General features: G+C 35.8%; 1 protein-coding gene across 2 annotated transcripts in view; it reads right to left on the bottom strand.

Annotated features, from left to right (window-relative positions):
• Positions 1–17782, bottom strand: part of OSBPL8 (oxysterol binding protein like 8) — a 159391-nt gene that overhangs the window by 101641 nt on the left and 39968 nt on the right. For both annotated transcript variants that reach the window (XM_044915365.1, XM_044915366.1), the window contains exon 2: positions 7208–7316. In XM_044915365.1, the coding sequence (XP_044771300.1) occupies positions 7208–7249 (42 nt within the window). In that variant the 5' untranslated portion in view covers positions 7250–7316. The remainder of the gene's footprint in view (positions 1–7207; positions 7317–17782) is intronic.

The raw sequence follows: 17782 nt of genomic DNA, 5'->3' as shown, positions 1-17782 counted from the left end.
AATTTTATAATAGTCAAATTTTATTTTGATCATCACTCCCTCATTGCTGAAGGCCCTATCAATTCTTCTTTCTACCCTGCTCCCACCCCCCATCACCTTCTGGATCCCTCTTTTCATATCAGGTAGCTATAAATTATTCTTCCTTAAAGTGTTAATTGCTAAAGGCTTGAGGAATTTTCAAACTTTTGGGTCTCCAGATCCCTTCACTATCTCAGAAATTACTGAAGCCTCCAAAGAGCTGCTGTTTAATGTGGATTATACCTACTGATATTTGCCCTATTATAAATTAAAAATGAGAAACTCACTATTTCAGCCACGTAATCAAAGTCAACATCAGAAATGACAAGTCAGGTTGATAGTATATACCCTTGGCAATGATGTGATGAAATGGCATTTACCTCTGTGGTCTCTTCCCCAAAACCCATAAGGACTAGTCTAATCAGAGAAAAACAGACAAATCTCAATTGAAGGACATTGTGCAAAATATCTAACCAGTACTCCTCAAAATTGTCAAGGTCATCAAAAACAAGGAAATCACAGTCAAGAGGACCCTAAGGAAATATGACTACTAAATATAATGTGCTATTCCAGATGAAATCCTGGGACAGAAAAGGACAACAGGTAAAAACTTAAGGAAATCTGAATCAAGTATGGACTTTAGTTAATAATGTATCAACCTTGATTCATTAATTATATCAAATGTACCATAAATGTGTTAATAATAGGGGAAATTGAGTACAAAGTATATGGGAATGCTATAATTAGCCAGGAGATTGATGACATCATCACCTCATGTAGTCTCTGGAATAGTGCACTGTACACTCAGAGAATGAGAAAAGGGGCAAATAACATCAAATACAATTGGAGAAGCTCTCCAAGCATAATGGAAATACAAAAGCTTTCTGGCTTAGAATTCTGCTGATGTACTGTATAAATCACTGGCTATTTTTCTTTTTCAAAGCTAACTCTTGGGCGCCTGGGTGGCTCAGTAGGTTAAGCATCTGCCTTTGGTTCAGGTCCTGATATCAGGGTCCTGGGATTGAGTCCCGCACTGGGCTCCCTGCTGCTTTTCCCTCTCCCTCTGCCCCTCCCACAGCTTATGCTCTCTAATAAATAAATGAAATCTTAATTTAAAAAAAAGCTCTTGGGCGCCTGGGTGGCTCAGTTGGTTAAGCGACTGCCTTCGGCTCAGGTCATGATCCTGGAGTCCCGGGATCAAGTCCCGCATTGGGCTCCCTGCCGAGCAGGGAGTCTGCTTCTCTCTCTGACCCTCCCCCCTCTCATGTGCTCTCTGTCATTCTCTCTCTCAAATAAATAAATAAAATCTTAAAAAAAAATAAATAAAAATAAATAAAAAATTTTTAAAAAGCCCTTTTTTCAATTCCCATTAGAGTTTATTAGAGTCCCATTATATATCTGCAAATTTTTTTACATTATATTATTCAAGCTTCTAATAAGAACATTTAACAAGGGGCGCCTGGGTGGCTCAGTTGGTTAAGCGACTGCCTTCGGCTCAGGTCATGATCCTGGAATCCCAGGATCGAGTCCCGCATCGGGCTCCCTGCTCGGCAGGGAGTCTGCTTCTCCCTCTGACCCTCCCCACTCTCATGTGCTCTCTCTCATTCTCTCTCTCTCAAATAAATAAATAAAATCTTAAAAAAAAAAAAAAAGAACATTTAACAAGCCAAAAAAATGAAGTTATAATAAGATAGAATCAAAGTACCCATATAATAAGAAATAACTGAGTGTTATTTTCCCACTTGGGAAGTTCAAACATTACAAATATTTAACTACTACTAACCTGTAACGTTCATAAGTTAAAGAAGATAATAAAGCATAAAGTATATTTGTCAAATTGTTTTATCCTTTTAAAAAATGTCTCCCTTTAGGAGAAGGTTCAATAAAGTTGTAAAATGGCAAAAAGATTAATAGTCTAGAAGACAAAATACAGGGTGGGTTGGTTTGTGTAAAAGGTAGGGACTAGTCACAGTTATTCTCTCCAGCCCCCATTTTTGTAAGCCAGTTAGTATATTAATTTATACCCTTAGTGAACTAACATATCTACGCAATGATCATCAATGGCTGCTATTATCACAAGAAGAGAGACAGACATTATATGCCTCCTGATGGTAATACACAACACCCTCAATAAAGTATACTTGTCAAAAAAGAGTCTGAGCAAGTCTAACTCTAATGACCAACTTGCAAGAAATATAAGTGACTGAAGAACACATTAAATAATCACCATGGGGGAAAATCCAGATTGCGGGAAATTCTACAAGACAAACTACCTTATTTATTTATTTCAATACACTGAAAAGGAAAAATTAAAAACAGATACAAGATAGACTTAAAAGATTAAAAAAGACCTCAATAACTTATCAACCAAGGCCAACATAAGGATTATAAAAAATAATATTTATGACACAATCAGGGAAATTTAAGCATTGACTAGTTATTTGATTAAAGAATTACTCGTTTTGGGGCGCCTGGGTGGCTCAGTTGGTTAAGCGACTGCCTTCGGCTCGGGTCATGATCCTGGAGTCCCGGGATCGAGTCCCACATCGGGCTCCCTGCTCGGCAGGGAGTCTGCTTCTCCCTCTGATCCTCTTCCCTCTCGTGCTCTCATTCTCTCTCTCTCTCAAATAAATAAATAAAATCTTTTAAAGAATTACTCGTTTTTAGGATACTAATGGTATTTATGGTTAAAGTTAAAGAAAAGTCTTTATATTTTAGAGAGATTTACTGAAATACGTACAAACAAAATGATTTATCCAGGATGTGCTCCAAAAAAACATGGGATGGGAAGGTGGGACTACAGATGATACAAAACTGACCTGAATTGGTAATTGTTGAAGACAAGTGACAGGTACATGATGATTCACTACATTAGCCCATCTTTTTAAAAATATTTGAAATTTTCCATAATAAAAAGTTCAAGAAAGATAGCACCATTCTTAAATGTGATTAACATATAAATTCTTACAGTTAGCAAGCAGCTATTAGAAAGAGAGAATTCTTAATATAAGAGAGAATGAGTATGCAGGTAACAAATTGGTGACTAAAATTTCTAGCTGTTTTATTATTTTACATAAAAAGATCTCTGCAACCTAAGAATTTATATAATTTAGGACCACTCAAAATAATACTTGATGTTACCAAACACTGGGGCAATTCCATTAACTGGCATGGTCAAATATACAAACTATATAATGTTGCCAAATATTATATACAGTAGCCATACTTCTTAGAATATGATTTAAAGCTCTCAGTAAAGTCTAGTAACATACCAATTTTACTTTATGAACACCAAATCACAGTAATCATGAAAAACTCACCTAGGAAGTACGTAAAAATAAAGTTTCAGGAAGTTGGATCCTCTCTAGGCCCATTAGAAAGACACTCATTTACTACATTCTAAGAATTACTGAACTAAATAATCTTTGCATTTCCTTACACTTCAGAAATCCTTCGATTCAAAGTACCCAATTTACATTAGAATCTTAAGAAAGATTACTTCAGTTGAGGGCGCCTTATAATACAAAAGATTCATATGTATTTTAAAAACTGTATTCTCTTCTGAAAAGTCATTTATATAATCCATTTACAATACAGCAAAAGATTTTTTACCTCTAACAGACCTTCTAAAGGAAGGTTTCTTCTGGCAACAGAAATAATATGTAAAATATTCAAAAGATATAATGACTGTCCTTAAGGTGAAAAACATATTTAATTTTTTTAATCAAAAAAAATGTTTCACAGTCTACCTCAACCTAGTAATAAAAATTTAACTCCTACACTTTAAGCATTTCTTAGTGGTTAATTGCTAAAGTGATCTAAGTTCTGGATTTTTACAAAATATCGTAAGACACATATTAAATGTATACTTGTGTCCTGAAATATAGTAGTAGTTCCATGTACAGAGATTCAATCCATATTTTTCAATATTTACTACTTAAGACAACACTACCACAAAAATTGAACTATACACAAGTGGAATAATGAGTGGGCAAAAGAATTTAAAAAAAAAAAAAAGAAAGTAGGGTCGCCTTGGTGGCTCAATCAGTTAAGTGTCAGACTCTTTTTTTTTTTAAGATTTTATTTACTTACTTGAGAGAGAGAGAGTGCCAGAGAGAGGGAGAGCACGAGACAGGGAAGGGTCAAAGGGAGAAGCAGACTCCCCAGTAAGTGGGAAGCCTAATGCGGGATTTGATCCCGGGACTCCAGGATCATGACCTGAGCCGAAGGCCGTCGCCCAACCGACTGAGCCACCCAGGCACCCCAAGTGTCCAACTCTTGATTTCAGTTTAGGTCTTGATCTCAGGATTGTGAGTTGAAGACCTACGTTGGGCTCCATGCTGGGTGTGGAGCCTACTTAAAAAAAAAAAACAGAAAAAGTAATCTCCTATGGAAGAAGAATATTAAATTAATGGACACCAACAGTAATATTGAGTCCAAGCTTTTGCAACCTCACACCAAGACTACTATAATAGTCTCTTAATATCTTTTACTCTTCCTAATTGTTTTATATCCTGCTTCTACATTCATCTACCTACATAAAAACATACAATGACATACTGTGGCTTTCAGATTCAAGTTCAAAATCCCGGGTCTGGCACTCAAAACCTTCTACAATTTTGGTCTCTATCTGCCTCATGAATCATTATTCCTGTAAATAACACTACCTTCCAATCTACCTTAGTTTTTCTAATTCATTTCTCCCTAAAAAATAACCCAATAAGCAAATAATTCCCCCCATTTAGCTTTGCCTCTTGTTATCCTCCCTTCCTAGAATGTTCTCCTTGCTCATTTTCCATCCTACGTTCACTATTTACCTGTGCTAATCGGTGTATGTTCTCTTAAGAAAACTCTTTAACTACCCCAGTGTATAACAACGACCCAATCCTCATAGCTTGTAAACTATGCCTTGTTTATATCCATCATTTTACACTGAGTAAATCTGTTATTGCCTTATCTATCTCTCTAGTCTTCCTAAAATAAAACTCATTCAGATAAACTATAATGTATATCTCTTGGCATCCCCTTCACCAGGCACAGTACTTTGTACAAAGGCTGCAATTAAAAAAAGTTTACTAATATTTTAAAAACTAGTGCATGCAATCATTTTTTAAAACACTACCAACTCATACTGACACACTACTTCATATTTTCAAAGAACTTTCTGGTTTCTCTAGATCATACTGTCTCTATCAAGTACTCAGAATGAGTATTATTGCCTACATATTTTTTATTGAAGTAGAATATTTGCCTCAATATTTTAGGAAGAAAAACTGAGATTCTGAGAAAGTATAAAGCCAAAATTACTGAATAGCCTAGGGTTTTTTTCAATGTGTTTTACTGCCTCTCCTGCCTTCTAATTATTTATCTTTTTGGAGAGAAGGCTTGATACAGCTAGTGATATCAACAATAATGGTAGTAGCTTTTATTTATTGGATGTTTAGAATGTCTGTGGCTTTGTAATAGGCACTTTACAGATATATGATCTAATCAAAACTCAAAACAGGGATGCCTGGGTGGCTCAGTGGTTAAGCGTCTTCCTTCAGCTCAGGTCATGATCCCAGGGTCCTGGGATCGAGCCCCCCATCGGGCTCTGTGCTCAGTGGGGAGCCTGCTTCTCCGTCTGCCTGTGGCTCCCCCTGCTTGTGCTCACTCTCTCTCTCTCTGACAAATAAATAAAACCTTTAAAAACAAAACTCAAAACAATTCTGGAAGGTGGATATTACTATTATCTTTATATAATAGATGAGAAAACTGAAAACCTAGAGAATGTAATTAATTATCCAGGTCATACAACTAAGCAAGCTTAGATTTTAACATGTAGCTAAATGGCTACAAAGCCCATGTTCTTATCCACTTCTCCTAGATCTAAACAGTAACCAGCTTAGGCGGTGCAGTTCAAAGGTGATATTTTATAAATAGGTAACTCAAAAGTAGATCTCAAGATTAGTTTCAAATACAGAAAATCTCAGCAGTGCAACTGAAATTATTGGTATTATTCTAAAATAAGCTACAATATCTCACAAAAGAAACTTAATGAACAAGAAAAAGAAAGTTGTTCTCATTGCTTTTTAAATATCTTGCTCCAATCTCTCTATATCAACAGGATTTAGAATAAAAAATGAATAAAATTTTATTAATACAGCATAGGCATTCTGTTATAGAATTAATACTATCTGTTTAGATATTAGTTTAGAAGGTAACAGTAAATTTTAAGCAATTCTATTCAGAAAGACAGGCACAGAGCCAACACATTAGTGGCAAAGTACTGAAACACCCCTTAAGCTGTGAGCTCTTAGAGAAGATAATTAACCTCCAGCTCGGAGCCCTTTTCTCCATCTATAAAAGTGAGAATAAACAAATACCTACCTTTAATGCTGTTGTGAGGGCAGTCTGACAAAGTATACACTTAGAGAATAGCAATTGTTTTTGTTACTGGCATTTTTATTATAAGAGATTAAAAATATTTCAGCTAAAAGAGTTAAGAAAGTCCATTAACTTTAAATAGAATATTTATGGCAAAGTATACATGTTCTAAGACAAGCCTTTAATCTTAACTTTTTGCTGAAATCATAGTGAAAATAACCTACCATCAGTTTTCCTTTTATAATCGCTGTGACAATAACCTTCATAAACCAAATTACTTCCATGCCAATTTTATTTTCTATTAACAAGTTATTTTAAAGTTTAACTTTTTTTGACCTTTTAAGAAACTAAAACAAGTTTGAACCAGAAATTCAAAAAAGGCTGGGAACAAGTTAACATAAGTAAACAAAACTGCATTTTGCTTTCAATCATTAGACTGTTCCTACATTTGAGTCTGAACAAAGGACTTTCACTAAATTAAAATTTACAAACATCTCAATATAATTCCATAGCAACATGAAACATAGAAAAGTTGGCCTCTGCACTATCCCAAAGAATTTACCATCCCAAGGGTTGGGACCAAGTTAATACAAGTAAGCAGAGGAGGAGATAGGACAGAAATATCAGAAAACTGACTGGGTTCTGCTTCAACAAGCTTTAAAATATCTGTTATCTTCATATCAGCAGGAGTTAAAGAATTATCTTAAAATTCTTTTTTTAAGTTTGTTTTAAATACATTTTTTAAAATAAAATGATGGCTTACATCAAACACTTCACAGCTGTACAGGACAATACTTTATTACACTATATTTGAACCACTCACCGAAGTTTGATCAGGTTCTCCATCTGCTAAACCTGCATCCATAGTGAAAGAAGGTAAGTTTATGCTTCTCTCTCTGTTAATGTTTAGCCATCCTGTAAATCTGAAAATCCTAGAAGAAAAAAAAAAAAATCATAGGTATTAGGACTAGTATAAAACTGTGATAAATGGAAAATAAAGCAGCAAGTATATTAGGAGGGAGAAATCATTACAGGATGAGGTTATTGGGAAATCCAATCATGGAGAAAAGAGATTTTGACATGGGCCTTAAAGAATGGTAAAGGTTTGGGGCACCTGGGTGGCTCAGATGGTTAAGCGTCTGCCTTCGGCTCAGGTCATGATCCCAGGGTCCTGGGATCAAGCCCCACATGGGGCTCCCTGCTGAGCAGGGAGCCTGCTTCTCCCTCTCCCTCGGCCTGCTGCTTCCCCTGCTTCTACACTCTCTGTCAAAAATAAATAAAATCTTAAAAAAAAAAAATAGAATGGTAAAGGTTCAGAGAAAAAAATGGAAAAAAATATACCAAGTGAAGAATAGCAAGAGCAAGGTTACAGATAGGAGATTGTTCAAAGTTTAAAAAGATGTTTAAATCTACTTACAATTAAGGAAATAAATGTTCTTTTTTTTCTTCATGATTACACTGGCAAAAACTAAAAAGTGTGCTAATATTGCCAACACTGGCAAGAACGTAGGAAAAATGCAGGAAAAAGTATTCTCATATACTTTTGTGAGAAGAATATAAATCATAATTTTTGGAAGGGCAATTTAAAATATATAGACTTTAATCCAGTAATTTTGAGGCTAATAATTATGCCACACTTATTTGTTTATACAAATGCACAAAGATATATAAACACATCCAAGAGTAATAGTATGATGAGAAAACTGGAACAACCTTAATGTCAATCATTAGGAGTTTGCTTAAATTATACTACAGATATATAATGGAATATCATGCAACTTTTTAAAAAGTTTTTTATTGTTATGTTAATCACCATACATTACATCACTAGTTTTTGATGTAGTGTTCCATGATTCATTGTTTGTGCATAACACCCAGTGCTCCATGCAGAACGTGCCCTCTTTAATACCCATCACCAGGCTAACCCATCCTCCCACCCCCCACCCCTCTAGAACCCTCAGTTTGTTTTTCAGACTATATCGTCTCTCATGGTTCATCTCCCCCTCCGATTTTTCCCCCCTTCATTCTTCTCCTCCTGCTATCTTCTTCTTTTTTTTTTTTCTTAACATATATTGCATTATTTGTTTCAGAGGTACAGATCTGTGATTCAACAGTCTTGCACAATTCACAGTGCTCACCATAGCACATACCCTCCCCAGTGTCTATCACCCAGCCACCCCATCCCTCCCCCCCCCCAACTCCAGCAACCCTCAGTTTGTTTCCTGAGATTAAGAATTCCTCATATCAGTGAGGTCATATGATACATGTCTTTCTCTGATTGACTTATTTCACTCAGCATAACACCCTCCAGTTCCATCCACGTCATTGCAAATGGCAAGATCTCATTCCTTTTGATGGCTGCATAATATTCCATTGTGTGTGTGTGTGCATGTGTGTGTGTGTATATACACCACATCTTCTTTATCCATCCATCTGTCGATGGACATCTTGGCTCTTTCCACAGTTTGGCTACTGTGGACATTGCTGCTATAAACATCGGGGTGCATGTACCCCTTCGGATCCCTACATTTTTATCTTTGGGGTAAATACCCAGTTCATGCAGCAACTTTTAAAAACTAGGTAGGTCTTGGGGCGCCTGGGTGGCTCAGTTGGTTAAGCGACTGCCTTCAGCTCAGGTCATGATCTTGGAGTCCCTGGATCAAGTCCCGCATCAGGCTCCCTGCTTGTCAGGGAGTCTGCTTCTCCCTCTGACCCTCCCCCCTCTCATGTGCTTTCTCTCTCATTCTCTCTCTCTCTCAAATAAATAAATAAAATCTTTAAAAAAATAAAAAAATAAAAAATAAATAAAAACTAGGTAGGTCTTTACATACTCTTTATATATTTACTTTATATATAAATTAGAAAGAAGGCCACATTAGGTGGAAAAGGCAAATTATAGAACATTATATATAAAATACTGTGTTTGTGTTTTCCCATTTTTACAATCAATATGTATCACTTTTATAGTTTTTATTTTTAAAGTCTTAGATGCACACTAAAATTCATATTTGAATATTGATAGGCATTATTCTAGAAATTGGCAATACTAAAAACAAAATAATAAAACACCCATAGGAAGCTTCAACTTCAAAAGTATTTTACCAATTTTTTTCCTCCTATCCATTCCATTTCAAGGGTTTATTTATTCCTAGACATTAGGCACTTAAATACATCAGTGAAGGAGTTCCCCTCTACTTGCTAGATGGAATGCTGCCTGATTCATGAATCATTTAATAAAACCAACTCGATCTTTAAAATAAAAAAATACATCAATAAACAAAACAAAAAGCCCTAATTTCATGGAGCTTGTATTCTAGAAAGAGAAAAACAATAAATACAATAAATTAAAAGTCACATGTTAGAAACCCATATTGCATTATATTTTAACTAAGTAAAAATTTTTTTAAAAGGTTATATGTTAGAAGGTGATGCTATGAGAAAAAAATAAGGCAGGCTAAGAAAAACCAGGGAGGAAAGGATTACAATTTTATATAGGATGTTCATGATAGGTCTCACTGAAAAGATGACATCTAATCAAACATTTGAAGTAGGGAGGAAATTAGCCATGTAGATATCTGAAAAAGCATTTTTAGGTCAGAGGGAATAGCCCAGTGCAAAAGTCGTAAGTGCCTAACTTGTAAGCTTGAGGAATAGCAAGAAAGCAATGTGGCAAGAACAACGTGAGCAAAGGGATGAAAGAATAGTAGGAGATATGATCACAGAAGCAAGGGAACAAAAGTAGAAGTAGATCCAGTAGATCCAGTAGGTCCAGTGGGCCACTGCAGATCTTGGCCTCTAATTCTAAGTAATATGAGAAATCACTGGAGGGTTCAGAGGAAAGAACAACATGATCTGACTTACATTTTTAAAGTTTCTGTGTTGACAATAACTGTAGTAGTGGGGGAAGGGTAGAAATTAGGAATTCAGTTAAGAGGCTATTGCAGTAATCCAGGAGAGAAACAATGATACTAGGATTAAGGACAGCCATAAAGATACTCAGAAGTAATAGAATTCTATATATATTTACAAAGTAAAAACAACAGGATTTCCTGAAGGATTGACTATGAAGTGGGAAAGAGAAAGTAATTCACAAAGATTTTTGGCCTGAATGACTGAAAAGATGGCCATCAGATGAGACAGGGAAGACTGATGGGGGAGGCAAGGTTTTTTTCTTTGGGGATACTTGGGGGGGTGGTAAACACATTTAGTTTGGGGTATGTTAAGTTTGAGATGTCTATTTGATATTCAAGTGGGCATGTTGAGCAAGCAGTTGGGTATAATATACCACAGTGACGTCTAAGATAGCCAAATGAGGAGGAAAGTGTTTGAACACATTTAATTTTTAAAGACATGAATGTATTCTTAGTAGCAGGCATGTGATAAATATTTGTTAGCCAACCAGTATTTGGTTTTGCAGTAATTTTATAAGAGAAGATTTGGTTCCATTATGCTTATATTTATACTTTAGCAATAAGCAGCTCTTGAAAGCTTTATGTAAACAAAATAGTAATGAAACCATACACGACAAGGAATTCACTATGTAACAAAGGTCACAAAGTGTAAGGCAACTGGTTGTGATTTTGATTCTTCTTTTCGACCAGTATTTTAAGAGTGAAAACTTATACATATAACAATGTAGATTTAAGACTCGTCCTAAAACTCTGAGCAGCAGCCATCCTCTTTACAAGGGGAAACATTCTCATTGCACCCACCTCTCGCACCCTATCTGTATCTGTACTTTCACTGCTTCACTCGTTTTTGCCAACTGCCTAGGTTCTGTAAATACTTACATTCTGTCTGATTTAAAGACACCTGTACAGAATCTTTTCTAAAACAAAAAAATTCAGTAACACAAACAACTGCTTTTGAAGAAGAGCAATTTGAAAAGCTCCCACTTTGGATTTCTTCTCTATCAGCCACAATCTTTTCTGTGATTAAGCTTTCTACCCATGCTTTTGACCTACTCTCTTCTAGCACCTAATGGTAGTATAGGGTTCTACTATAAGAATTTGTCCTGTCAGTCCTTCCATTTGTCTATAATGCTCAAACCTCCCCGATTGTTAAAAAGTCCTTTCTCAGTTCTACTTTCCTGAAAGCTACCCTATGTCTCTTTTACCTCCACTAGAAAATTTCATAAATGTTCACACATTCATTTCTTCTGTTTCTTCCCCCTGCTTTCATGCCTACATAGATTATGTTGGTTCTATACCTAGGTTAATATGAAGCACGGATGTGTATGTATGTGTATGTCTGTTGTATGTGTAGCTTTTGGTGACTTATTAATATTCTCCTGACTTTATCCCAATTTATGATTAAATTAAATGCTATGCCTTCCTTAACCATCATTGTCTGGAAATGTAGATTTCCTCCCAATATAATTTTCACTTAACTGAACCTTCCCATGCTATATGGAATAAAAGGGCAAGAGCAGGAATCCTTGTCTTGTTCCTGATCTCAGGGGGGAAAGTTTTCAGCTTTTCACCACTGAATATGATGTTAGCTGTGGGCTTGTCATATATGGCTTTTATTATACTGAGGTATATTCCCCCTTATCTGCATTGAGATGAAATGGATGTTGAACTTTGTCAAATGCTTTTTCTGCATCTATGGAAATGATCAGATGATTTTTATACTGTACTTTATTAATATGGTATACCACATTGACTAATTTGTGGATGTTGAACCATCCTTGCAGCCCTGGAATAAACTCACTTGATCATGGCGTATGATCCTTTTGATCTATTGTTTAATTCAGTTTGCTAATATTTTTTTCAGGATTTTTGCATCTATGTTCCTCAGGGATATTAACCTATAATTTTCTTTTTTTGTGGCATCCTTGTCTGATTTGGTATCAGGGAAATGCTGGCCTTGTAAAATGAATTAGGAAGAGTTTTCTCCTCTTTTATACCTAGGAAGAGTTTGAGAAGGATTGATATTAATTCTTCTTTGAATGTTTGGTAGAATATCCAAGTGAAGCCACATGACCTTGGACTCTCGCTTGTAGGAAGTTTTTAAATTGCTGATTCAATCTCCTTACTAGTAACTGATCTGTTCACAGTTTCTATTTCATCATAATTTAGTCTGGATAGCTTGTATACTTCTAGGAATTTGTCCATTTCTTCTAGATTGTCCAATTTGTTGGCATGTAATTGTTCATAGTAGTTCTTGTGATCCTTTGTATTTCTGTGGTATCAGTTATAATATCTCCTCTTTCATTTCTGATTTTATTTGAGTCCTCTTTTTCCCTTAGTGAGTTTTAGCTAAAGGATTGCCAATTTTGTTTATCTTTTCAAAGAATCAGCTCTTGGTTTCACTGATCTTTTTTTTTTTTTTTAAGATTTTATTTGACAGAAAGATAGAGAGCACAAGTATAGAGAGGAAGGCAGAGAGAGAGAGGGAGAAGCAGGCTGTCTGCTGAGCAGGGAGCCTGATGCGGGACTTGATCCCAGGACCCTAGGATCATGACCTGAGCCGAAGGCAGCCGCCCAACCAACCGAGCCACCCAGTGCCCCTCATTGATCTTTTCTACCGTCTTTTTAGTCGCCATTTCATTATTTCTGCTCTTTGTTATTTCCTTCCTGGTTTGTTCTTTTTATATTTCCTTGAGATGTAAAGTTAGGTTGTTTATGAGATTTTTCTTGTTTCTTGAGCTACAGTGTTTATCACTGTGAACTTCTCTCTTGGGATGGCTTTTGATGTATCCCACAAATTTTGGTATATTTCCATTTTTGTCTTGAGGTATTTTTTTTATCTCTCTTTTGATTTCTTCTTGACTCATGTGGTTGTTCAGTAGCATGTTGTTTAATCTCCACATATTTGTAAATTTTCCAGTTTTCTTCATGTAATTAATTTCTAATTTTTAACCATTGTGGTAAAAATGATGCTTGATATGATTTCAATACTCTTTAATAGATTAAGACTTGTTTTGCTAATGATGTACTATATGCTGGCTAACTGAACATAATAAAAAAAATTTTTTTAATGAAATTTTAAAAAAAGACTTGTAGCTTAACATATGATCTATTCTGGAGAATGTTCCATGTATACTTGAGAAGAATGTGCATTCTGTTGCTTTTGGATAGAATGTTCTGATGTTTATTAATTCCATCTGGTCTAACATGCTATTTAAGGGCAGTGTTTTCCTATCGCTTTTCTATCTGGATCATCTATCCACTGATATTGGGGTATTAACATCTCTTATTATTATTATTGTATTGCTGTCTCTAGGTCTTGTTAATCGTTGCTTTATATATGTAAATGCTCTGATGTTGGTGTATAAATATTTACAAATGTTACATCATCCTGTTGGATTGATCCCTTTATCATTATATGATGCCCATCTTTGTCTTATTACAGTTTTTGTTTTAAAGTATATTTTGTTTGATGTAAGTACAGCTACTCCAGCTTTCTTTTAGTTTCCATTTGCATGGGTATCTTTTTCCATCCCTCCCCTTTCAGACTTTTGTGTGTCCTAATATCTAAAGTGAGGCTCTTCTGGCAACATACAGATGGGTCTTGAGTTTTTTTGTTGCTGTTATTGTTGTTTTATCTATTCAGTCACTGTCCAATCTTTGATTGGAGAATTTAGTCCAATCAGATATAAAATAATTTATTTTTTAAAAATAATTATTGATAAGTATGTGCTTATTGCCATTTTGTTAAGTGCTTTCTGGCTATTTTCATAATTCCTCTGTTCCTCTCTTCTTCTCTTACTCTCTTCCTTTGTGGTTTGGTGACTTTCTTTAATGGTATGCTTATATTCCCTTCTCTTCTTTTTTTGTGTATTCACTGTAAGTTTTTATTTTGTGGTTGTCATGAGGCTTACATATAACAACCTCTAACTATAGCAGTGTATTTTAAGTTGATAACAACTTAAGTTTGATCCCATGGTAAGGCTTATCATTTTTACCCCCACCCTACCCTCCCACATTTAAAAAATGTAAAACCATGAGACTGGATGAGAGCTCCTGGGTTACCTGTGCAGACAAAAAAAGGACCAAGTTCAGATCCCTAGGGTACTTCAATATTAAACGACCAATATTTATAGAATGAATGAATCCCAATTTTTTGCTTTTCAGTTTGCAAAATTACTCCATGTAGACAGCCCATAGACATTTCCAGGCAGAGTGACCTTTCTCAAGAAGATTAGCTGCCTCAAAGTTAACACTTTGCCCGAGGCAAAAGGCAACCTTAGTTAGACATTAGTCAAACCTCCAGGATCCTGTAAAAAAAAAAATCCCTTTGGAAACTTCCTTTATCTCTACCCAACCCCCCCTCCCAAATATGTTAGCAATCATCCCCCAAACATATGGCCCACTGATATACATCTGAAGGGATCTCATGACGAAGGTTTTACTAGTCAGTAGTTTGGCTAAGATCAAGTGTAGTATCTGTTCTTATCAGTTTAAATGACGTTTTCCTAACAGCTAGCCCCTCAAGGTCCTGGAAACCTTGCTTCTCAATGTATTAGAGACTTACACTATCCCTAACCCCCTCCCAACTTGAAAGTATAGAATCAGCCACTCCTCACAACCCCAGTGCTGCTCTTTCTGCCCTCAGGTCCTATCCCGGGCTTTAATAAAACCACCCTTTTTTGCACCCAAGACATCTCAAGAATTCTTTTTTGACCCTTCGCTCTCAAACCCCAACATTTCACATCAATTACATTATGTAAAGACTGAATTAACGGGGCGCCTGGGTAGCTCAGTCGTTAAGCGTCTGCCTTCGGCTCAGGTCATGATCCCAGGGTCCTGGGATCGAGCCCCGCATCGGGCTGCCTGCTCCGCGGGAAGCCTGCTTCTCCCTCTCCCCCTCCCCCTGCTTGTGTTCCCTCTCTCACTGTCTCTCTCTCTCTGTTGAAAAATAAATAAAATCTTAAAAAAAAAAAAAAGACTGAATTAACTAATACAAAAGGCAAAGAAGATACACACACAAAAGTCAAATCATAACATGACTGATTTAAAAGAGGAAGCAGGGAGCGGAAAAGAAATAAAATTAAGGATAAGTGCCCTAAATTCCTTACCTTTGATAATAGGAAGTTGAGATAAGAGACACTGCTAATATGTCAAGAAACAAGTTTTAGGTATTTTCTTTGAAACCAAAGACTGCAACATATAAAACAAAAAATCCTAGAGAGAGAGGGTGATTGATTAGAGGCTTAAAGTATAAGCACAATTTCCCCATCTTTCAGAGGTTAAAGTCAAAAGATGTTTAAATTGATGTAGTTCTGGAATGTCAGTGAGGTCCGGAGCCGACGGCCAAGAAAGAATTCTTCAGAAGTCTTTGGTGCAAAAGGTGATTTTATTAAAGCTTGGAGATAGGACCCGTGGGCACAAAGAGCTGCAGCCCTAGGGTTGTGAGGAATGGCTGATTATATACTTGCGAGTTGGGGGAGGTAAGGAAAAAGGGAAGTGTCCAAGAGGACTCTGGTATGCTAAAAAAGACTCAGGATACCGGAGGCCCGGCTATTGTCAAACTAAGGTTGTTTTTCCCTCTAACAAAGCATTATTATTAAAATAGCTGGAGTTTCCTGGGTGAAAGTTGTGGGATGTCAGCTTGTGCTTTGTCCTCAGCTTGCCTTCTGCTCCCTCATCAAAATGATAATCTAAGAATTAAAAAGTTTATTTCTTAAAGTCAAAATGGTAATTAAACACAATCTTAATGGCAGTAGGCACTAGGGAGCAGACTTGAGAAGAAAAGCAATCTTTCCTGCCATTTAAAAAAAATTTTAAACAGTGTATGTTACATATACAATCAAAAAGAAAGTGTAATAAAATTTTTGTAAACCAGTACAATGTGTCATAATCCTAAAGACTCCTTTCTCCAAATTGCAGAGCTAAAACTAGCCTTGCATCCAAATTTAAACATAATTACTAGTCAAATGCAAAGTTTAAAGAAGACTTTGTTCCCTCTTTTGTTCCTTTTGTTATCAGTACTCTAGCTATTGTTTCGGGAATTGGTGCCTCACTGTCTACACTTAGAAAGTTCCTAGAAAAAGTAATTTTTATAAAAATTCTTCTTTATTGTGGGCCTAAATTGCTATTTCAGTCACAGAGAAAAGGAAGGAGCAACTACTAAGCAACGCTAACATCTTTAACACGTCATTTAATCTTTTTTTTTTTTTAATTATTTATTTGAGACGGACAGAGAGAGCACAAGCAGGGGGAGGGGCAGAGGGAGAGGGACAAGCTGACTCCCTGCTGAGGAGGGAGCCCTGCCTCAGGAGCTCCATCCCAGGACCCTGGGATCATGACCTTAGCCAAAGGCAGACACTTAACCAACTGAGCCACCCAAGAGCCCCTCCTTTAATCTCAACAACTTTATGATGCTATAATGAATGATGGCTGCCTATGAAGGCATCAACAAGTTGTATATGATTAGTATTTCCTCCTCTCTCACAGGATGCCCCAGAAGTTTTTGTTCTGTTTTGTTAAATGAGCATGTAACAAAAACAAAAATTCTCAAAAGCAAGAATGCTTATCAGTGAACATATCATACTTCTAAAGAATAACATACTGGAAAGGAGTATTAGATTCAATAATCTTAATCTCACTCACTGCCAATTTGACCCCCCCAAAAAATAAATTGCAAATAAAAACAATTTCGTTTAGCTAGTCTGACCTAATCTACAGTATTTACACTAAGTCAAATACTTAAGGAAAGCCTAGTATGAGACATTCATCACATGAAATGTAACAGTTCCCAAAAAGCAAGCCAGCACCAACATTCTATTCATAAGCATTTAGACGAAAAAAAAAAAATGTAAATGGATTGCTGGATTAAAACAGTCATCTATCCAAAATGGCTTTCATCTCAATTATTGCAAAATAGTGCAGTACATATGTTCCTTAGAGTATAATAATATTTTGGCACCTATGAATTATGTTAAAATTCCTTCCATTCTAAAAATAATAACAACAACGATGATGATAAAATACACAATATGTAGAGTTCAGCCAAAACAATATCATTAGCAATTTGCCCAGAGGAAAACCAATAGTGTTAGACTAATTTCAATGAAAAACAGAAAATCACTACTAAATTTCTGGTAAGGTATAAAACAAATTCCATTTCCCATTTTCTTTAGACCAACCATTAATATACATAATTCATAACTTTTAAGGCTTAAAATAAGCCTTTACACCTATGTTGCTTCACCATCAATTATATATCCTTTGTATGGGTTCAAAACACATTCATCAAATATTTATTTACTTCTTGTCATGTAGGGGACACTGTTGTAGATTCTGGACATATATGGAACAATAAATATCATTCCTTGTCCTAGCCAAAAGAAGGCAAAATAAACTGACTAGTATACTACAATGTAATGAGCCTTATGACAAAGCTACATGCATGATATTACCTACAGTAACACATAAGGATACTAAACTCACCC

The sequence above is a fragment of the Neomonachus schauinslandi genome, chromosome 5 (genome assembly GCF_002201575.2).
Source record: "Neomonachus schauinslandi chromosome 5, ASM220157v2, whole genome shotgun sequence".
Classification (NCBI taxonomy): domain Eukaryota; kingdom Metazoa; phylum Chordata; class Mammalia; order Carnivora; family Phocidae; genus Neomonachus; species Neomonachus schauinslandi.
The sequence above is the reverse complement of the archived record's forward strand: the minus strand, read 5'-3'. Positions and strand labels throughout refer to the sequence as shown.